This window comes from Chiloscyllium plagiosum, chromosome 21 (genome assembly GCF_004010195.1).
Source record: "Chiloscyllium plagiosum isolate BGI_BamShark_2017 chromosome 21, ASM401019v2, whole genome shotgun sequence".
NCBI lineage: Eukaryota > Metazoa > Chordata > Chondrichthyes > Orectolobiformes > Hemiscylliidae > Chiloscyllium > Chiloscyllium plagiosum.
This window is the reverse complement of record NC_057730.1, coordinates 33,005,699-33,029,437: the sequence shown is the minus strand read 5'-3', so window position 1 is coordinate 33,029,437 and position 23,739 is coordinate 33,005,699. Positions and strand designations below refer to the sequence as shown.

The 23,739-nt window shown below is 40.0% G+C and overlaps 2 protein-coding genes across 2 annotated transcripts in view; one reads left to right on the top strand and one right to left on the bottom strand.

Moving 5' to 3' along the window:
* Nucleotides 1–8,850, bottom strand: part of LOC122560734 (probable helicase with zinc finger domain) — a 396,873-nt gene extending 388,023 nt beyond the window's left edge. Inside the window, exon 1 of the mRNA XM_043711726.1 lies at nt 8,757–8,850. The gene's annotated coding sequence lies outside the window, so the exon portion shown is untranslated. The remainder of the gene's footprint in view (nt 1–8,756) is intronic.
* A 124-nt stretch (nt 8,851–8,974) lies between these two features.
* LOC122560733 (E3 ubiquitin-protein ligase RBBP6-like) lies at nt 8,975–23,470 on the top strand. The gene is made up of 3 exons (XM_043711725.1): nt 8,975–10,289; nt 18,170–18,269; nt 22,934–23,470. The coding sequence occupies exons 1-3, from the start codon at nt 10,124–10,126 to the stop codon at nt 23,061–23,063; spliced, it is 396 nt and encodes a 131-aa protein (XP_043567660.1). The 5' UTR covers nt 8,975–10,123; the 3' UTR covers nt 23,064–23,470.
* Nucleotides 23,471–23,739: the final 269 nt, after the last annotated feature.

Genomic DNA, 23,739 nt, shown 5'->3' with positions numbered 1-23,739 from the left:
CCCAGGCAGAAAATGAGGTGTTGTTCCTCCAATTTGTGGTCTGATTCACTGTGGCAATGGAGGCAGTCAAGGATGGTCATGTCGGAAAGGGAGTCGGAAGGGGAAATAAAATGGGCACTGACTGGGAGGTCAGGTCAACCCATGCAGGCCCAGCTAAAACTTTTGGTGAAATGTACCCTGAATTTACATTTGGTCTCCCCGATATAGGGAAGACCACATCAGGAGCACTGGATACAGTAAAGTAGGTTGGAGGAGAGGCTAAGATACTTGCAGGTTCAGAGAGGGCATGAACCAAGACATAGGGAAAGCTTTTTGCAGAAGGCACAGAGGAATGGGGGAATGATGTTCTTGGTGGTGGGGTCGAATTGGAATCGGTCGTGTTTAAGGATGATATATTGGATGTGGACACTGGTGGGGTGGTGGATGAGAGCAAGGGGGATCCTGTCTTTATTGCATTGGGAGAATGCAGTTTACAGCTGTAGAGCAGGGAATGGTGGAGGTGCATTGGAGGGCTGTCTGGTTGACTATGTTTACTTTCAACCCAAAGATTCCCATAACCATCTCGACGACACCTCCTTCCACCCAGTAACCTGCAAGAACTCCATCTTGTTGTCCCAATTCCTCCGCCGCATCTGCTCAGACGAGGAGACATTCCACTCCCAAGCATCCCAGATGTCCATCTATTTTGATGAGTGTGCTTTTCCCCACATCATCCAGACAGCCCTTCACTGCACCTCCTCCATTCCCTGCTCTACACCAGCCCCCTTTAAACACAATAAAGAAGGATCCCCCTTGTCCTCACCTACCAACCCACCAGTGTTCACATCTAATGTCTCATCCTTAAATACTTCCACCAACTCAAATTAGACCCCACCACCAAGAACATCCTCCCCTCCCCACCTTCCGCAAGAACCGTTCCCTTTACCAAACGTTGGTTCACGCCACTCTCCCCACAAACCCGCCCCGAACCCGCAGGTACCTTCTCTTGAAATGGTAAGAGATGCAAAACCTGCTGGCACACCACCCCACCTCCCTTCCATCCAGGGCCCCAAACAGTCCTTCCAGGTGAGACAGGGGTTCGCCTGCCTCTCCTCCAACCTAGTTTACTGTATCCGGTGCTCCCGATGTCGTCGTCTCCACATCAGGGAGACAAAATGTAAACTCAGGGCACATTTCAACAAACATTTAGAGTCAGATGTACAGCATCCCAACTCAATCTCGTCCCATCCGCCAGCACCCGGCCCATATCCGCTCAAACCCTTCCTACTCATATACCCATCCAGATGCCTTTTAAACGTTGCAATTGTACTAACCTCCACCATTTCCTCTGGCAGCTAGTTCCATACACGTACCACCCTCTGCGTGAAAATGTTGCCCTTTAGATCTCTTCTTTATCTTTCCCCTCTCACCTATGCCTTCTAGTTCTGGACTCCTCCACCCCAGGGAAGAGATTTTGTCTATTTATCCTATCCATGTTCCTCATAATTTTATAAACCTTAGTAAGGTCACCTCTCAGCTTCCAACGCTTCAGGGAAAACAGCCCCAGCCTGTTCAGTCTCTCCCTATAGCTCAAATCCTCCAACCCTGGCAACATCCTTGTAAATCTTTCCTAAACCTTTTCAAGTTTCATAACATCTTTCTGATAGGAAGGAGACCAGAATTGCATGCAATATTCCAACAGTGGCCTAACCAATGTCCTGTTCTCTTTAATCTGACCAATAAAGGAAAGCATACCAAATGCCTTCTTCACTATCCTATCTACCTGCGACTCCACATTCAAGGGGCTATGAACTCGCACTCCAAGGTCTCGACCAGACCTCCCAATCACTGCCCATTTTAATATCCCTTCCCACTCTCTTTCCAAAATGACCATCCTTGGCCGCCTCCACTGCCACAACGAATCATACCGCAAATTGGAGGAACACCTTATCTTCCACCTGGGCAGCCTCCAGCCCAACAGACTCAACGCTGTTCTCCAATTTCAAATAACCTCCCTTCCAATCCCCCGATTCCATTCCCTTCCATTCTTCTGATCAACCCTTCCTTCCAGCTACCAACCAGATTCATTGATCCCATCGACCTGTGTTCACCTATCCCTACCTCACCACCCTCCACCTCCACCCCCACTCCCTCTTATCTGCAGCTCCCCTTACACCCATCCCCAGTCCTGAACCCAAAACGTTGACTTCTCCACCTCCTGTTGCTGCCTGGTCTGTGTTCTTCCAGCCTCCTGTTTGTCTAAACAAGAGAAGAGAATGACAAATTAATGGGTGAAATCAGTACAAAAAGGAGAGAGAAACAAAATTCAAAATTGACAATGTCTAGACAGAGTATAGAAATTAAGGTTAGTGAATGCAGACGCAGATTACCACATGGGGGTGGTAATATAATATTATGATAAGAATGGAGGCCGAGTTGAAAACCAAGACCAGCTGTTAAATTTTCTTGGATTCAAGCTGTTCAGGAAAGATAGAAAAAGGAAGGAAGAGCATTAGTATTGATTAGGAAGTGAATTGCAGTGCTGGAAATAGAGGATGTCTCATTTAGATTCAAGGAAAGAGTTAATAAGACTGAAGAAATTTTTTTTTAAAAGCGCAATTACATTGCTCAGTGTAGCCTACAGGCCACCAACTCATGGAAAGGACTGGAGGAGCAAATCTACAGGAAAATAGCAGAAATAAAATACCCAACATTGAAGTCTCCCATTCTAATTACAATGACCCAAATATTAACTGGGATACTGGTAGTGTAAGGGGCAGATGTCCTGAGAATGGGTTCGAAAAGGATTCCCGTGGCAACGTATATCAGTCCAAACAGAAAGGATGCATTATTAGACCTGGTCCTTGGAAATGAGAAGGGCCAAGTGAATCAAACATTCAGAATGCAGGAAGAAAAAAAGGTTAGGAAACAATCCAGAGTAAAACCAATAAGACAATAGGATTGATTGGAACATAAGGTTTGCAGGAAAAACAATAACTGAACAATGGGGTACCTTGAAAGAGAAAAGATTTAGATACAGCAAAGGTACATTCCTTCAAAATGGGACAAATAATCCCAAGTTCCCTGGCTGACAAACGAGAGAAATTAACATTTGAAAGAATAAGTGTACTTATGACAATGTAAGGCATAGAATACAATTGAGAACAAAGAGGAATGTCAAAATTCACAGTGGAGGTGAAAAGGTGATGGAAAGTAAAGTAAATTAAAAGCTAACAAACAAGAGAATCCCAAAGTCTTCTAATAGGCATAGACATATAAATAATGAATCATAATAAAAAGGAGGGGTAGGCCATTAAGAGACCAAAAGGGATTTACACATGGAGGCAGGGGATTTAGTGTGATGTGCAAAAGTAGTAAGAACGATGTGAGAAAATATTTCATTATAGAGCAAGAAGTTAGGATATTGATTGCACTGTCTGGAAGCATGGTCAAGGCAGGTTTGATTGAAGCACTCAGGACGGCACTGGATGATAATTTGGTTGGGTAAAGGTTTAAGGCGAGAGGAGAAACATCCAAAAGGAAGTTAAGGGGCAACATTTTCATGAAGAGGGTGGTGTGTGTATGAAATGAGCTGCCAGAGGTGATGGTGTAGGTTGGTACAATTACAATATTTAAAAGGCATCTGGATGGGTACATGAATAGGATGGTTTTAAGAGGGATACAGGCCAAGTGCTGGCAAATGGGACTAGATTAATTTAGTGTCTCTTGTCAGCATAGACGAGTTGTACCAAAAGGTCTGCTTCTGTGCTGTGCAATTCTGACTCCATGCAAGCAGGCTGTGGCATATTTATTAGGAAAAAGTGAGTACTGAAGATGCCGGAGACCAGAGTCGAGATTGTGGTGCTGGAAAAGCACAGCAGGTCAGGCAGCATCCAAGGAGCAGGAAAATCGACGTTTCGGGCATAAGCCCTTCTACCATTCCTGATGAAGGGCTCTTACTCTTGTCTTCACTTTTTCCCTGTGCTCAAGCTCAGCTGACTCAGTTCAATACTAGAATTGTCATTCCTAATTAAGGGCTCTTGCCTGAAACGCTGACCCTCTTGACCACATGGGCCAGGTCTGTCCAAACATTCTGATTTGTCATATGCTACTGCTTTGCCATATTTCAGGTCCTTAAATAGACTTCTCCAATTATGTTATCTTGAAGGGATCAGGACTGCCACATTCTGCATGTTTCTGGCGATATTGTTCAGTTCATTAATGGCAATATGTTTTAATTTTCAATCATGTCCTCTTCAAGACAGAAGATGACCAAGTATGACATCAGAAAGCCTGAACAAAATAGGAAGCAGTGGGTATTGAGATAAAAATTCACCATTGGTTGGAATCATACCAAGTACAAAGGAAGATGGGTATGGTTGGTGGAAGTCAATTGTCTCAGTCCCAGCAGTCCCTCACAGGAGGGATTTTCCAATCAACATGTTCTGAGATTTAATTGCACACCTCAGGAGCAGGTGACACCTGATCACAGGACCTCTGGCTCAGAAGGAGGGGACACTACCATTCCATCACAAGAGTCCTCAGCTCAAGACAAACATTTTCTAATCAACCAGTTCAGAGAGGTTATGAAACACCTTTGACTGTTGAACTTGATCCTAGAGCTCCTCCCTCAGCAGTCGGCATGACCACTGCGCCACAAGAGTCCAAAGGCAATGTAAATGGATACTTTTTTTAAATGCAACCTGTCTTGATGTGTTACCCATGAGATAGCGCTGGACAATTTCCGAAAATCACCCTGTTTAGAAATGTTATTAAATACCTCTGGAACAGGTGGGACTCAAACCTGGGCCTCTTGGTCTAGGGGGAGGGACACTACTATTACAAAATAAGAGCCCTGAAGTTCCTCAATAGTGTTGTAGGTGCAAAAGCTTTCAGCCACTTCAATGTCTTTCCCTCCATCATTTACCCGGAGGTGGCAGTGTACAATCAACAATGTTAAGCAAGCTTCACAACCCTTCAGATAGTGGCGCAGGCAGTGTCCAAATACGGCAAGAGCTGGACAGCATTCAGACTTGGGCTGATAAGTAGCAATTAACATCCACACCACACAAATGCCAGGCAATGACAGTCTCCAGCAAGAGAAAAATCTAACCATCACCTCTGACATTGAATGTCATTACCAATTAGCGATAAGCAATAAATACTGGTCCAATGACATATGTCTTTTTAAACAAAAAAGTCCTCTTAGCATCTCCAGGTCAAGCCCCTTTGCAACCTTACAGGTCCACATAATGTAAAAAAACACACTAAGTTGTTGAAACGCATCACTGTTATACTTTATTTGCAGCATAAATCACTTAAATAATAATGCAACTTTGCAATAAATAAAACATAACAGCAGAAAGCCTTCTCACTCGCACCCTCAACTAATTACTTGGATTTCTTGGTATTTGAGGAGAAACTAACTCAAAATTGATCAACTGTTAATATTTCATGTGGCCATTCAATTGAACAGTTATATTTATGCTGAGGTAAATAAATTAAAATACTCATAATTGGACAGAATAATACAGTAAACTTTGCATATTTTAGGTTTATAATTTTTGCTGGTTTATCAGGTGCCGGTTAAAATAAAGTTTGCTGTACAATAAAAATATCTTCAACTTTTATAGTACTTGTGTTTTCAATATCACTTACGAAAGCAATGAAGGCCCAGAGCTGTGGAAAAACACCAAAAGCATAATTGGAAATATTCGTCCTTCCCAACTTAGATTGCATCAGTAATGAACATTGTTTTAATTCATTCATGGAATGCGGGTATCACTGGCTGATCCAGCATTTATTGCCTATCCCTATATGCTCTTCAGAAGGCGGTAGAGAGCTGTATTCTTGAACTGCTGCAGATCATTTGGTGTAGTGAGACAGACCATGCTATTAGCAAGGGTGTTTCAGAATATTGACCCAGCAACACTTATTAGATTACCTACAGTATGAAACAGGCTCTTCGGCCCAACAAGTCCACACGGACTCTTCGAAGAGTGACCCACCCAGACCCATTACCTATATTTAGCCCTGACTAATGCACCGCACACCATGGGCAATTTAGCATGGCCAATTCACCTAACTTGCACACTTTTGGATTGTGGGAGGAAACCGGAGAACCTGGAGGAAACCCACGCAGACATGGGGAGAAATGTGCAACTTCCACACAGACAGTTGCCAGAGGCTGGAATTGAACCCAGGTCCCTGGTGCTTTGAGGCAGCAGCGCTAACTACTGAGCCACCGTGCCAGCCAAAACAAAGTGGTTAGAGTGAGAACAGTGAGCACTCCATCCCTAGGTGGTTTTGAACCACCCACCTTTCAGTTAACAGGTGAACGTGCTGACCAATTGCGTCACATAGACTGGGTTCAAGTCTTTTTAGATTAGATTCCCTGCAGTATGAAAATAGGCCCTTCAGCCCAACAAATCACACTGACCCTTCAAAAAGTAACCCACCCAGACCCATTCCCTATATTTACACCTGACTAATGCACCTAACACTATGAGCAATTTAGCATGGCCAATTCACCTGACCTGCACATCTTTTGATTGCGGGGGGAAACCGGAGCAAACCCACACAGACACGGGGAGAATGTGCAAACTCCACACAGACTGGAGCCAGAGGGTGGAATCGAACCTAGGTCCCAGCACTGTGAGGTAGCAGTGCTAACCACTGAGCCATCATGCCACTAAAGGAACAATGACCTATTTCCAAGTCAGGATGGCGAGTAGATTGGGAAGAAACTTGCTGTGGTGGCAATCCCATGCATCGATGTTTGTAGACACAGTATTTATATAACTAGTCCAGTTCAGTTTCTAGTCATTTGGCAACATCCAAGATGTTGACAGTGATGAAATTCAGTGATGGTAATGTCATGAGGTGACTAGTAGATTCTCCTTGGTCAGAGATGATCATTGCCAAGCACTTGTGTGATGCATACGTGCCTGGGCATTTGTCAGCTTGAACTTGAATACTGCCTAACACTCGCTGCGTTAGGCCATGGACTGCTTCAGTAATTGACTTCTTTTGAATGATACTGATCAAACACCCCCACTTCTGCCCTTATCATGAAATCCCAACAAACATGGAAACAGACCCTTCAGCCCAACAAGTTCACACCAACCCCTCCAAAGAGTTAACCCATCGACACCCATTGCCCTCCCCTATAAGCCTACATTTACCCCCCACCCCCGACTAATGCACCTAACCTACACATCCCTGGACACTATGGGAAATTTAGCATAGCTAATTCACCTAATTTGCACATCTTTAGATTGTGGAAGGAAACCGGAGCACCCAGAGGAAACCCACGCAGACATGGGGAGAACACCCAAACTCTACACAGACAGGCACCCGAGGCTGGAATCGAACCCGGATCCCTGGCGCTGAGGCAGCAGTGCTAATCACAGAGCCACCATGCCGAGGTGGTCTTGATGAAGCAGCTGAAGATGGCTGGACCCAGAACACTACCCTAAGTAGCTCAAAGGGCTTATGTGGCCGATGGTAATGTTCCTACCTTGCAGCCAGGAGGCCCAGTTCAAGTCCCACCTGCTTCAGCATATGCAATAACATCTCTGAACAGGGTTGGAAAATATCTATTCCAATAAACTCCTGCAGAGATGTTCCAGAACTGAGTTGATTGACCAACAACCATAAACCTCTTCCTTTAAGCCACGTTTGCTAGGGCTCCTGATGCCACATGCAGTCAAACATGCCCTTAATGCCAAGGACAGTCACACTCCCCTCAGATCTCAATTCTGCTCATTTATCCATGTCTAAACTAAGGCAACATTGAGGTTCGGAGCTAAATGGCCCTGACAGAAGCTAAAGCGAGTATCAGCCAGCACGTTATTATGAAGCAAGTGCTGCTTGGTAGTACAGTGAGGACATCTCCCATCATATTATCATTTCTCTTGATCATCATAGGCAGGGTTGAGTTTGTTCTGCTTTTTGTGTACCTGGACAATTTATGACTTGTCTAAACTAAGGTTCTAGCAATTGCACATTTGACACAAGAACAAGGAAAGAAATTTACTGACAGTCATTAAGAAATAATTAAGAAATTAAAAGTATTCAATTGTGATTTCCCCATATAACATGCAAACCAGTGCATTAGTAAATTGTGGTCATTGGGAGAATATTGCTCATTTGACATCAACATTACACGAATCAATGGCAGCACACTTAACAACAGCTTTTCACGTTACAACTACATCGCGTTACTTCAATCATTTTGTTTTAAATGAACATCTGCCGAATGACAGATCATGAACACAAGGAAAACTTTTGGGGGGGGGGGAAGAAAGTGGAATAAGGTAACAGAATCTACGTCTCAGTTACTATAGGTTTCCAAACAAAATAGTTACTTACCAGTTTTATCAAAGTTATCTGAAAACCAAAAATGTGTTGATTTACAGGATACGAGATCATAGGTGAGGGCACCGAAATAAGCTGGGGTAGCTCCTCGGGTGGAATGGGATAAACAACTAACAGTGAAACAAAGTGTCCCATTGCAATATATCAGTATAAACACAACCACTTATATATTAATATACACCGTCTTTTCAATAAAACAAGTTAACTTCCTTCATGGTTCAAATTAAAATATTGAGAAATACACAAAATGCAAAAATAGTTCGCTCTAAACGAACTATCACTCTACACTTCAGAGCTTAGCGTTCTTTAATGATTCCTGGCCAGTCAAAAACAGCAGCACCACAACCACTTTTTACAAAAAGCCTGAAGAAAAACAACTTTAATCAGGAAATACCCACCGCCGTTTCAACGAACGCCATCTTAAATCTAAAGGAAATAAAAAAAAGCTCGAGCGCTCGCCTCAATCTCGCGGTTTTTTGGCGAAATGTCAGGGGGAGGGGCGTGGTAAAAACCAGGTGATTGACAGGAGGTTTGCGTCACTTCCGCAACCTGAACACATTCTCGCGGTGATTGTGACATCGTCGCCCCTGCTCCTAGTTATAGGAGACCCCTGGCGTTTTTGCGTTGGAGGCGCCATTGTTGTGGCTGAGAGGTGGTGTCCGTTTGAATTTGTGGGACCTGCCTCAGATTTGACATTAGTGCCGTCCTTATGCATCACTTTAGAACTTGAGCGTTTATTTTTTTTTCTAGTGTGGTTTATAATGAGGTGTAGTGATGACTGAGTGTTAGAAAGCTGCAGTGCGAAAATGTATCTGAGAAACGCTGACGGGCCTATCGATTCGAGCTGAGCCTAGGAAGCCACCTGCCAGGAAACCGGCCTGTCTACTGTGCCGTCTGTCCGGAGCGCTGATTCTGCGTTCCTGCATCTTCGTCGCCCCTTCCCTCACCTCCTTCCCGCCCCTTCCCTCACCTCTTTCTCCCAACCCCCTACCTCAACCTCCCCCACCCCCACCTCCCCAGTCCTCGCATCCTATCCCCTTTATTTCCCATTTAATCCCTCAGCTTTTCGAGCAAAAGTCATGGATCACACTTGCTCCTGAGGAGTATTGCCGAGGAAAAGGAGGCGCAGCTCTGTTGGTACTAGGGCCTTGTGTGTGTTGTGTATATTTTTACTCCACCACTAATACGAGTGACCTTTTTCGTTTTAAAAAAAACTCCCTCTCAATCTTAGTTAAAAAATAAACGATATTTAGAGCTGCTACCGAAGACCGTATTTGTGGGCGAGATCGTTGGAACAGGATTTTCCGAAGGAAGGAAGTCAAGAAACAAACGTGGATCCGATTCCTTTTAGTTTTTAAAAAAAACTGTGCCGAGACATACTGCATTGCGGCTTTGTAATTAAAAGGAAGAGGGAAAATAAACTGAATATTTTTGAACTCTTTACCTTGGGAAATAAATCCTTTGGACTTCGTACAATTTCTTGGACATTTAAACTATACCATTGACTTTTGAACTATCCGGTTTATTAGTGAGTAAAACAGCTAGTATTTAATTTTGTGCAATGTGCATTTGAAAGCCAGTTATTTCCTGACTTTACCATCCAGTATAGTGTTTTTTATAACTTGCTTTAATACTACAAAGTCTAAATACTTGAATTTCAAATATTAAATTGTGAAAAAGAGGACTTTTTTGTTTTTGTGTTTTGCAGTGGTAAAAGGGTAAAACTTTTTTGTGGGTAAGGCTTGTCCCATTCAAAAAAACAAAAATGTCGTGTGTACATTACAAATTTTCTTCTAAACTGAACTATGACACGGTCACTTTCGATGGGCTTCATATTTCTTTGAGTGATCTAAAGAAGACGATCATGGCCAGAGAGAAGCTGAAGGCGGCAGATTGCGATTTACAGATCACCAACGCACAAACTAAGGAAGGTAAATTAACCCCAACCACTTATTTGCATTTAAATAATGTTTACTTCTCTGTCCTTTTGTTCAGTGTTGCTTCTATCTTGTATGCTAGACAAGATGGCGTATGTTTGCTGGAATGGTCTGAATTCGTAAGGACATCTTATACGTTGAGACAAACGAAACCAGACGCATTAAACCCGGTTACGACGTAACTTTTCCAGCATAATCACTTTAATTTTCGCTGCAGTTTTATAGCGAATTTTTAAGTCTACGGCGGCATCTATATCCCCGACCCCCATAAGTAAAATGCATTCCTTGTCCTTTGTCATCTGCAAACTCTCCTTTCGCCCTCCGGAGACACATTTAGAAACCAATCATGTAATAATTTAATTTTCAATTAATGTTCCATGGAGGTCATCTACCCTTGTCAGCTGCGCCGACTCGAAGACTGCCCTTTAGACAGACTATGACGGTCTGAAGGCACTGGTAGCGCATAAAGTAGCAATTAGTAGGAACCTTGTTCATGTTCTCGCATCCAGCTGGAATTATCTTAGACACCTCAGTTTTAAAAATGGATGGCTGCACTGATAATTGATTCGAGATTAATTTTTGCGTGGCGTATAGTTGTGATATACCAATGCATTTGTAAATATTGTGTTGGAAATTGACTTGTTTTAAAGACTTCAGTTGTGTGGGAATTGATTTGCTGCATTTTTAAGATAGTTGTTGTTGGAATGTTTGATCTCAACAATGAAAATTCTGTCATCTTGGAAGAAGAGAATGTGTGTATGGCCTTAATATTCTAGGTCAAACATGCTGTCATTTTACTGAAGTTTGTTACAAGTTGTTGAATGACAGAGATTTGGACCTAATATTTCAATGGTGCTGAATTTTGCAATATTTGATTTCTATAGTTTTTTGCTATAAGTCAGAAATAGCAATCACTGTGGCGATGCTGCACTTTTTGCTTTTGACCCGCCTGCAGCATTTACTAGTTAACCAAGGCAATCTCCTAATCCTTGAAGGTTGAGTCAGTAAGACAGGGTAGTGAAGTTTAGGAGTTGGGATGTCATTTGCAGATGTACAGGACATTAGTTAGGCCACATTTGGAATACTGCCCAGTTCTGGTCTCCCTGCTATAGGAAAGATGTTGTTAAACTTGACAGTGCAGACAAGATTTATAAGTATGTTGCTAGGATTGGAGGGTTTGAGCTATAGGGAGAGCTGAATAGGCTGGGACTATCCTCCCTGGAAAGTTGGATGCTAATGGGTGATCTAGAAATTTATTAAGTCATGAGGGGCATGGATAGGGTGAATGGCCAAGTTTTTAAAAACTAGAGGGGATAAGTTTAAGGTGAGAGGATAAAGATTTATAAGGGATCTAAGGGGCAACTTTTTCTCAGAGGGTGATGTGTGCATGGAATGAGCTGCCAGAGGAAGGGGTGGACGCTGATACAGTGACATTTAAAATGCCTCTGGATGGATATTTGAATAGGAATGGGCCAAATGCTGGCAAATGGGGCTTGATTAATTTAGAATATCTGGTTGGAATAGACTAGTTGGACTGAAGGATCTGTTTCCATGCAGTACCACTTTGTGACTCTATAATTTTGCTTCACTGGTCCAGTTAGTTTAGATTACCCTTGCTTAGTTCCACTTTTACCAATGTAGCCATAGTCATTGAATGTTCTACAAAACTTCTCATGTTGTGTTGAGTCTGACAGGATCTAGAAGTGTAGTCTCTTGTAATATTAGCTTGGAATCATCTGTGGCACAATATTAGTTTCCACGTGTGTGCTGATAAAACCAGTATATCCCTCACTGCCCATTTTGACATCTCATCTGGCCTGGCCTTGTTATCAGACTGCTTGTTGACATCATTTCCTGCAAGATCAGTTTACCCCTGCTGAATGCCTGGAAGGCAAATCATTATATTTAGCACTACCATAAATTAGAATTTTCATGCTACTGGTTTCATTTGTCAAATTGGCCAGTGTATATGGTGGAAGCAGCCAGTTCATAAATTTGCCCCTGTCCTATTGATTGGTCATCCTCCCATCACTGTCTCCATAAACTTAATTTTGCCCTAAGCTTTAATGCCCTTATTCAAAGTACACTAAGAGCCATTCATGCATCAACAATTGCTGATGTGTTAGCCTCCAATCCGTTAACACTTGTACTTTAAAATTCAAATTTTGTTTTTTAAATCTCTCAATGGTGTCTCTCCTCCTTATCTCTAACATTTCCAGACTATGAATTGTGACCTGTTGTGCATCTTGCACTCTTTCACCCTCCATTGACCATACTTTTGGGGCTCTGTACTGGGCCTCTTTCCCACTGTTTGATTCTTGAAATTTGTTAAACCTATGTCTCATGAAACCATTGGAGATTGTACTAGTGTCTCTTCCTTTTAATCCCCTGTCAAATTTTATTTGATTTTACTGCAGTGAAGCACCTTGAGATGTTGTACTGTAGTATGTATAAGCCATTCTGATTTGTAAGTCATTCTTTGTACCAGCTGTCTATAATCACTTTTTTTTTCTGGTGTATATGCTGTCATTGAAGATGCTTCTTTAATAGTAAATTCTGGAGCAAGATTAGTAAGTAGCTTGCATGTGTCCTGGTTAAACTCCAGTCTGATGGAATAAACTATGAAGCAGGACATTGAACCAGCTAAATATATTGGTAAACAATTTCAAAACCGTTTAGTTTTTTTAAGACTTTGCATGTTGATCTTCAGTGATTTGTGCAGATTGTTTTAAATCGTCCAGTTTCAGTTGGAGGCAAATTGGTTGCTGTGGGAGACATTTTTGTGAACTTGAGCTCCTTAAAGACTCTACTTGATACCCTGTGTGATTGATTCAAGCTGGAACAATCTGGTGGGTGTACATGTCACAAAATGATACTGGACATGATTTTGCTCTGACAGGTTTTAAATATGGAGAGTACTTTTTAATAGTTTGTCCAATATTATTTGTCACCATAGAACTTTATCTGCCTCTTAAAAAAAAATCTGATGGTGAGGGTTGTAATTACAAACCGGGATCAGAAAAGCATATTTTTATTTATTACATGTTTCAGTTTCTTCTTTACTGTTCACCTGTCGTGTAATTGTTTTCTTGTTCCTTTAGCCTCCTGTAATTGTATAAGAAGGAGTGGTTGTACAGTATTAATGGCTGCTAATATAGGAGAGTATCCTACAGCTCTCCCTTCTGTTTTTTTTAAATTGGTTTCATTTAAGTAGCCAGTAAGGTAGTTGTGTCAAAATAAAAAGGCATATTTCCCTTTGGGTTGTTTGGGAGTAATGAAGGAATAAACCAGACAAGTGTGTGTCTATGGATCATACATACAAACTAATCTAAACCTTTTTAATTACACCTTTTTAATGTACTCTACTATAAAATATCCCAAGGTGCTTCTTCACCAATTCTTAGCAAACAAAATTTGACACCAAACCACCAAAGGAAATATTAAGACAGTGATCAGAGGTTGGCTTTAAGCAGCATCTAAAGAAGGAAAGGAGGAAAAAAATTTTGGAGGGTATTTTGACTGGGGTCTTGGTAACTGGAGGCATGCCAGAAATGAGCATTTTAAATTTGGTTTTTAAGAGACTAGAATTGGGGATTAAGTATGAGGAATTTTAAAATTAGGTATTACTGCTATTAGTATTATTTAACCAAAGACTATTATAGAGCTTGGGTTGCGCGAGAATGGAACTTGGTGAAAGTTACTACAGGACTATTAGCAACATGAAGATTATGGAAGTTGGGAGATGGTCTAGATTACAGTGTAATAATCACAGGTAACAGAGGCATAGCTGAGTGCCTTAACAGCAGACGAGCCACAGTGGGGCAGAGACAGGCAATGTTACACAAGTGGAAATGTATTCATGGTGTTGGCAGGGTCATGTCAGAAGTTCATGTTGGGATCTTAAATGGTGCAACTATTTATTGATAACAGTCTGGCTTGGGCACTGACAGTTGCCAGCAGGATCAAGTTGATAGGAAACAGCATTTGTGCAGATTTTGGTTTTGATCTTCCTAGTATTCAGTGTTGGATATCTAAACGTTTGGAGTCTTGACAGTTTATAGAAAGGTAGCAATTATGGACAATGCTGGCACGAGGTGGAGCATTGCTGTCTGCAAATGAGCATTATACCTAACTGGCCAGGTAACAATGTTGTTGCACCAAATTTAATTCTAAATAGGAAACAAATAAGCAGACTGCAACAATTTTTAGATTAAATCTTAAACTAGTAGTAAGTGCTTAGAAAACACTTCAACGTTCTATAAATTTATTTGCAAACTGATATTTTATGGTGACTATTAAATAGCCTGGTCTCTCTACAGGTGCTGTCTCACCATTCTTTAAGACTATGGCTCGTAGCATTGTGGCCTTAGCTTTTGTCTCTTTTTCAACTCTCCCCTTGACTCTTTGACTACATTGAGGATCAAAAACTTGTCAAACCCAGCCTTTTAAGTGACAGGTGATGTTACCTCTCAAATTTCAATGAAATCAGGGGCTCTCTTGGCAAAGAAATTTAAACTGATTGTTTGGTATTTTCCCAGATCTTGCAACTAGTTTTAAAATATTATCACGGTGGCTTGTCACTGGTGCAAATGTATATGTGCAGATCCATTGCCGCTGTCACTTTTATGTTGAGAACATGCACTCAGTTTAGAGAAAGTAAAGCAACTGACAACAAGCAGCTCTAACTTAACTCATTGTAATTGTGTAACTGGCACGGTCTTAGTTGCCAAGAGACAGACTAGGTGAGACATGCAGGAGAGTCAAGAAGAAAGAGTTGGGGGAGTATCAGATCTGACCGTGCAGAGCTGATAATTCTCTGTAATTGGGTAGTTAAGACTGGAACCTGTCAAATGTGGCGCCACCCAACTCGAAAGTGGAATGGTCAACTGTCAAAGGTTGCAGACTGGTAAGGAAGTGTAAGTTAAACCATATCCAAATTGCTTAAGATGCTGTTTTGATACTTTGAGAGTTGTTTGGCACACAATGAGGAATTCAGTGATAGTTGTGGAAACATAAGGGAAATTTGGAGCAGAAATAGGCAGTTAACCTTGTAGCCTCTGATGCTGCTCAGTAGGATTATGGCTGTTCTGTGCCCTAAGCTTCCCCTTTCACTCCTCCCATCTTTGCCCTCTGGGTCAAAACCTATATGATCTAACCTTTTAAGTGATACCCACATGGGTATTGCAAAATGATGTTTTCCTCAAGGACTTTTGCTGAGGATCTTGAGGTTGGAAATGTGGCAGAAGTTTTCAAGGGCAAGACATGTCAGGGTTTTAGTTTTTTTGGGGAGATTGCAACTGATAAGAATAGAGGGGCATCAGCAGTGAACATTGAATGGTCACCATTTTAGTGGTGTAGGATAGATGGAGCAAGAAGTCAAGATTAACTTCAAGAGGTTGCAAGGGTGGCATGAAGGAGAGTGGCAAAAAACAAGTTCGTGGTTTCAAATGGAAGTCATTGGAAGATGTTCAGTTTAATCTGGTGGGCTACTAGAACAAAAGTCTTCTCGTTGTTTGTTCTTAACATTGGGAGTGAAGAAATCAATAAGCTCCTTGCACATTAAAGGTCAACATTACTGGGTTGGGTAGAGGAGCTTAAGATTGGTCACTTTGCTGTCCAAGAAAAGAAGCGGGGGAACTATTTTTGAATTCCAGGACAATAATCCAAAAATAGTGACTTTTATCTTGGTAGTTGAGAAAATTGTACTTTATGTAGTGCAGCAAGTTAGTGATCAATGATTAAACTGTTTGCCACCAACCCCTCAAATCTACTCTGACTAGGAGTAGACTATACCATGCCAGTGTAAGATGTGAATGGGTTTGATGGCAAATTGAACTTCATAGGTTGAATTAAAGATGTAGTTGCACAAGTATTTTGACATGGAGGGACAAACGTTAACTGGCTAGGATTTTTGAAGTACAATTTTAAATGAACTGAGATAATTGGTAGTTTTTTTTCCCCCAGCTCACTCGAAAAATGGCTGGCACCATGGAAAGGATATATAGATGGCAAGGGTACAAGGAGTGATTGGAACTGGTCTTGAGTAATTTGCAAATGGCCTCACTTCCACGGTCCAAAGCATAAATAGAACTGGGGAATTTATAGGAAGGGAGAGATTCGAGGGCAATGGGATGACAATGAATTCCGAGGAAGAGCATGTTTTGTTGAGATGAATTCCAAATTACCAGGTTTAAAAAGTAATTTGATGCAGGCGCTAGTAAGAAAAGCAAGTGATAAATTATTAATCATCACCAGGATATTATCATGCTCTAATGCAGATTGAATCATAGACTGATTGTGCAGAGAAGTCCCAATTGAAAAAAAAATCCAAATATAATAATGAACAGTGTTCAAAGACTCCCTACAATGTGGAAACAGGTCATTTGACCCAACAAGTCTATGCCGGCCCTCTGAAGAGTAACCCACCTGGACCCATTCCCTGACCATTTTACTTTTACCCCTGATTAATATACCTATCCTACGCATTCCTGAACTCTATAGCCAGTTCACCTAACCTCTTTGAATTGTGGGAGGAAACCAGAGCACCCACGCAGACATGTGGAGAATGTGCAAACTCCACACAAGACAGTTGCCCGAGGCTGGAATCGAATCTGGGTCCCTGGTGCTATGAGGCAGCAGTGCTAACCACTGAGCCACCATGCCATTTAAAAATGAGTACTCAAGTCAAGGAAGTTGAAGCAGTAGAATTCAGGTTTGGCAGGGAAGAGAAGGAAAATGTGTTTAGGGAGCTGACCCATCAATCAGAAATTGGTTTGATTTTTTTTAAATCACCTTGGGAAAGATGATTTATTTTAAATCTACATTAATCTGACCTCGCAACAGCTATGAGAAACACCTTGATTTGCAATGTCTATCAAAACAGCATTGTTACATTCCATGTTACATTCCAATTTTCTTGCACACTTTTGACATATGTGTCTTATACCAGGTTAACTGATAAAATAAATCTTGTGCTGACACAGTAAATCAGAAGAAATTCAATAAGTTTTGAAAATTGCGCACTTTAATTATACTATTTATTTGGCTTGTGATATCACGCAAGTCATTGAAGATTAAATTATTCCAGGTTATCATGTCATTGGACATGTCATCTGGAAGCATTCAAGAATATTCCGAAATGCATTTTCAAGAATCCAGAAGTTAAAATACACAATCAAGAAAAGTGTCATACAACCTCATATACTACAACTTTATAATTTAAGCTGGTCACTTTGAGAGTTATAAAAATCTATAAAATGGAAATTTGTGTCAGCATTTTACTCTTCACTGAGAGATTCAGACTTTTTTGTGGTCTTGATTGGTATGTAGGTTGTTAAATATTGACCATTAAATGTAAGAATGTCAAAGTGCGTATGATCAAATAGAAAAAGAACTATATAAAGATCGATTTGATTAAAGATTTGAAAGCTATCTACATCATTTTCAATGTACAAATGAGCCAGAGAGTTGGGGAAATTGTACTGTGATCTGGGTGCATGTCATGAGGCTTTTCCCATTGGGGGTGAGTATCTTATTCCTTTTGCACAGAAGTTTTGCCAGTTCACAAGTTGCAGTATTAAAACTAGCCATCAGAGCTGTAAATAATAAAAGTGTTCCTTGTTCAACAAATATTAGAGTTGACACAGCTGATAAAGAAAATACTGTTCATGAGGTGGTTTTAGCCCTTCAATGTTGCTTTCTCTGTTTAAAGGTTAATCAGAAAGAAGACTATGTCTGACCCATATAGTTTTGACATTATTAAAGCACTTGAATGAATTTGACATGCATTCTGCAGTTGTACAAAATATTTCTAGTGTCTGAGTGGTACTTGTATCTGACACCTGTAAATTAATGCTTACTTTAACTCTTAACAGAATATACAGACGATAATGCTTTAATCCCCAAGAATTCATCTGTGATTATAAAAAGGATTCCAATTGGAGGTGTGAAATCTGCTGGCAAAACATTTGTCATGTAAGTATCTGAAATTTTTAAGTGTAAAATGAATTTTGTATTTGTTGTAGGGAGGAAGAATTTTTAAGTTACAGTGACTGTGGTTTTAACCAGTGATGCATTCTGCAGTCCTTGATTTTACATTACAGGTGTTAATGACAGCAATAAAGGCTTTAGTAAATAAGGTTGATGCATTCTAGTGTCCTCCACGTCTGTGTGTGTTTTGTGTCAAATATTTGAATTAAGTGAATTTTCGCATGTTGTATAGACGAAATGAAACCACATGCTATCTAAACTGCAGTCACAAAAGATGGTGATTGGCCACTTCACTCGAATCGTATCATCTGCACCAAACAGACAAATATAGAAGGGTAACTGATGTACTGCATTTAATAATTCTTTTTGATCAGGCATCTTATGTGAACATGACAGAATGAAAGCTGATTGCATTGTTGCGCATTGTTTTTGCTCTTTTGTCATTGCTGTACTCAAACTTATCTGAGCAATCTAAGGCAGATTGAGTTGATTATTTCAATCTTGACACTTCGATCAATTAAGACTCCCACCCAAGTCTGAAGTTATGATGTGTTGCTAATAAACCTGTGCGTCCAACTTAAAGGTAGTGTTCGTTATTTTGGTTTCATGCACAGTTTAGGCCAATGCATAGATCATAAATGTACATTAGCATTAATTTGTATATGTTTCAACATGCAGGTGTAAACTAGTGTGGATATTGCTATTTAAGATTTGTCTATCTTTGCAAAATAAGAAGCTTGATGCTCTAATAAAATACATTTATAAAGCTATGGGGCTGATAATGGTCATATTCACTGACATCCCTAATCGTATTTAATTTTGGATCTGCAAACATAAGTCGGATGTTATTTGCACCTGTTGCGTATATGTTCTCATTCTCTTTTGAAATCTTATTCAAGCAGACTCAAGTATTCAGACCTTTGCTCCAAACCAAAAATGATAAAAGCACAAAGTGACCTTTGAACTGTGAGCAGTAGCTTGTTTGGTAAAAATAACATGGATATTTGCTGATTGGACCATTGTTTTAATTTTACTGTGTTGCAAATGCAAGGATAGGAAGGCTATTTGAGTTGGCTCAAAAACCAGTTGCTGGAAAATTTTAGGTTTGGCAGCATCTGGGGAGAAATCAGAGTTGACATTTCAAGTTCAGTGATCCTTCAGAACTGGATGTTTTGGTAGGAAATATAAAAAATAGTTGTCAAAAATGTTGAAATGGATTATTGGAATAAAGCATTTAAGGATACACTTGCACATGTTAAATAATTTATAAAGAAGTAAACAAGACATTTTTAGAGGGATAACACAGAAGCAGAAACTTGAGTTACTATTAGTGAAGATTAAACAGGATGGGATACTCCCTTAATACTGGAGGAGATGACCTGGTAGAAGATATTAAAGTTATGTGGGGATGTGTAAAGGTAGACGTATTGCAAGTATTTGTGATGGGTGCAGAGCTTGGTGTTTTAGCAGTAATTATTTGTGAATCCATTGAGCAATTCTGGAGAAACCATTTTTACCCATAGTAATAGGAATGTAAAACTCACTTTGCAAGTAGTTAGACAGCAGGCATAGATCCCATAACTGCCAAATTAGATATCAAATTGAGAAAGTAAGACATAAGGACTTATCGATGGCGCGAGGTAAGAGATTTAAAGGAAGCTTGTGTGGAGCATAAACACCAACATGGATGTGTTGGATAGAGTGGTCCTGTAGCAAGTGCAAATGAACTATTCTTTTGCTTATGGCTGAACCTTTTGTCATATTCCTGTGCAAGACAGCAGAAGCTCCATTTCTTTTGATGTGTTTTAGTTTCTTGGACTTTTGGCTTAATTTAGTTACAACCTGACAGATCTGTCAATTTCCCAAGAGTGCTAAAGTAGTAAAACCTGAAACTGAGTAGAAAGAACAAGTGTCAAAAAAATTCTTCCAAATGTAAAAATGGGGGAGAAAAGCCAATGTTGAAGAAAGGATATTGTTGAATCTGGATTTCATTTTAAGGAGAGCAAAATACTGTATATGCTCGAAATCTAAATGAATGAAATGCTGGCAATACTCCATTTTACAAAGTCATTAACTCAAAAAAATTGATATTTTTCTTGCACAATTGAGTAATGCCTTCATAGGAATTGCCTAGCAAATGTTACACTAAATATTTTTGGTCTTCAATATTTAATTTTCAATTAACAAAGTTATATTCAGAATTAAATTGTGTACATACCAAAGCTGAGTGCGCATTAGTACTCAAAATGTAAATTTGGGTAATTAAGTGATTTTTGAATCGAGTCGACTGCATATATGGTAACTGAAAAGGGCATGCAATCTCTCCGGTCCCTTACCATTTTCAAATACATTGCAACACATTGTTTTAAATTGGTGTAATATGTTTGACCTGCTGTGGTAATTGTGTGCTTAGCAAGATCATACAAACAGCAATAAAATTGACTAATAATTAATCTGTTATTGAATAAAGATGAGATTTTGGCAATGCAGGGTATTTCTTGCTCACCATGGTTACAAGCCTTTAGTGGAATAAGATGATGACACTCAGTGCTAGTTTAGTGTCAGCCTCTAGTTTTCAAATTTGTTTTATTTATTTCAAGCACGCTGGTTTGGATTCATTTGTCTGACATCTTGCTTGAGTAAGTGAATTTGAAATTGGTAGTTCTAGACAAACAAAAATGCTCTTATTATTTTGAAGTAGACCAGAATTTTGAGTTTGTGTTGTCTCCATCAGTCCACATAAGTGCATTGCATTAACTATCCTCTTGTGTATAGATCTGTTATTAGTTCACTAAGTGATAAATTTTATTGGCATTTGACTTCAAAACTACTATACTTGTATTCAGAATGTTGTGTGTCTGTAATATATACAACCTGTCCGCCACCTTACAGGTGCCTTCACCCAATAGGGTAGATAAGGCAAGCATGATCATTGACCTTATTTTTGCTCACTGAATGAATCAGTAAATTTTTGAGATGTATGTTTTATGATATCAGGGACCACATAATTTTCAAAGTTTGTGAGAAGATTTGTAGCTCGGGTGCTCGTTGTTGTGGTTCTGTTCGCCGAGCTGGGAATTTGTGTTGCAGACGTTTCGTCCCCTGTCTAGGTGACATCCTCAGTGCTTGGCAGCCTCCTGTGAAGCGCTTCTGTGATCTTTCCTCTGGCGTTTGTAGTGGTTTGAATCTGCTCCTTCCGGTTGTCAGTTCCAGCTGTCCACTGCAGCGGACAGCTGGAACTGACAACCGGAAGCGGCAGATTCAAACCACTACAAATGCTGGAGGAAAGATCACAGAAGCGCTTCAATGGAGGCTGCCAAGCACTGAGGATGTCACCTAGACAGGGGACGAAACGTCTGCAACACAAATTCCCCTCTCGGCGAACAGAACCACAACACCACATAATTTTCCTTAACCAGACTGCAGGTTGTGCAGCTCTGTTGTTAAAATACCAGGAGAGTTTTGCAACTTGGAAAAATCACATGGTGCACATTTTATTTTAGCTAAGCAAAACATGTTTGCTTTGCAAAGTAGTAAGGGAGATACTTTCAGACAGTGTGGTACTGAGAGTCTTTAAGACTACTTGTCAAAAGCCCTCTGTTTTAATTACAGTTTGTTCCAAAGCTGTAAGTGCAGGGTAGCCAGTAATATCAGCGCCTGTGAATTGGAAATGTTGCTGTATGGTTCTCTGTCACCAGAAAAGAACGAGGCCCACTGGACCAACTATCGAAATGACAAAGATAATCACTTGACAGACTGTATTGCAACTGTTGCGAAAATCCAAAAGCAATTAACAGACAATTTAACCAAATTTTGAAATCTAGACTTCTGTTCTTCCATACCTTGCTGATATTTTCAATATTGCTTGATGTGTTGAACTGGCTGTCTCTTGTCTCGATCATCAATAAGTATGTATATTTGGAGTTTCTGAGGGGTATAGTTTAAATTGCACAAAGGTATGTTAGAAACATTTGTTTGCCTTTGTTAAAAGTTTGTGTTACAAAGTTTGTGGGCGGCACAGTGGTTAGCACTGCTGCCTCACAGTGCCAGAGACCCGGGTTCAATTCCCGCCTCAGGCAACTGACTGTGTGGAGTTTGCACAATCTCCTCGTGTCTGTGTGGGTTTCCTCCGGGTGCTCCGGTTTCTTCCCACAGTCCAAAAATGTGCAGGTTACGTGAATTGGCCATGCTAAATTGCCCGTGGTGTTAGGTGAAGGGGTAAATGTAGGGGTTGGTGTGGACTTGTTGGGCCGAAGGGCCTGTTTCTACACTCTAAGTAATCTAATCTTAAACAATTCACAGGAATTAATTTTTTTTTCTGTGCTTTATAGCAGTTCGGCACGTTGGTCATCCTCTTGATTAAATTGGAATTTTCAGTGTCGGTAACAGCATATGAAAGTGGGGCTTGATTATAGCGGCATTATTCTAGTTGTGACACTGCTAATTTTGAAATTCTATTCAACTGTTTTCTCATGACTAATCTTTGACTATTTTCGAAGCACACTGGTGATATTTTTGGTTGAGAATCCATAATAGGAATATTCTGTATTGAAAATATTTTCTTTGTTAATCTTGTTGTGAAAGGTGTATTTTATGTTCAACATATGAATTCAAAACATGTGACTGTAACATCATCTTCTACTTTCTAGAGATCGTTCTGAACCAGCAAGTGGAGCATCGAAAGCAGTATGTAAAACAAAAATACAATCTGAACCTTTTTTTCTTTTCTTGATTTTACATCTAAGTTGCCATTTTGAAATAGTCATTAGACAATGTTAACCATTTTAAAAATAGTTTTCCAAATAATACATAAATTTAAATATGCCGTGATGCGCATCTTACCAGGGTATGTTCTGTAATACCTACAAAAATGCATTCGTAGTATTTAAAAATACTGATGGATAATATTTAGAAATAATTGCCCATATCTGCACATATTATCTGTATGTGTGACCTGATGGTGCAAAATAATGCACTGTATTTCACATTGAAAATGCGAGTTAATTTCTGTATGACTTGATGTTGTACAGATCAGTGTATGATTTTCAGAGTTTGTGGTTCAACAGTTTGCTTTGGTGAACATGAAAGTGTTCATGTGATGTCTGTCTTTAGTATTACATGTGTATAGGCTATTATGTGCATTCTGTTTATTCAAATAAAGAATGTTTGAAGTGTATTATCTTCCATTTCACATTGTATCACTCAACTTTTTTATGATTTAATAGGTATGTTTTTAATGATGAAACTGGTTTCTTTACACTATGATAAGGCACATGGAAAAAACCACATTAGACTCTTCTACTTAATACAAAGCAGATGTTGAATTACAATTTTAACACTATATTTCTTAAAATTTTATTTTCATAACAGCACATCTTTGAACTTTGAGAGCAAACAAAAGAAAATTTGACAAGTATCATTCAGTAACAAATATTCGACTTCTTTTGTTTTACCT

Bases quoted from the DNA above. Each gene is read 5' to 3' on its own strand.
- LOC122560733 (XM_043711725.1), top strand. From the start codon at position 10,124: ATGTCGTGTGTACATTACAAATTTTCTTCTAAACTGAACTATGACACG. The intron at 10,290-18,169 runs GTAAATTAACCC...AACTCTTAACAG, and splicing joins CAACGCACAAACTAAGGAAG to AATATACAGACGATAATGCT. The intron at 18,270-22,933 runs GTAAGTATCTGA...TCTACTTTCTAG, and splicing joins GCTGGCAAAACATTTGTCAT to AGATCGTTCTGAACCAGCAA.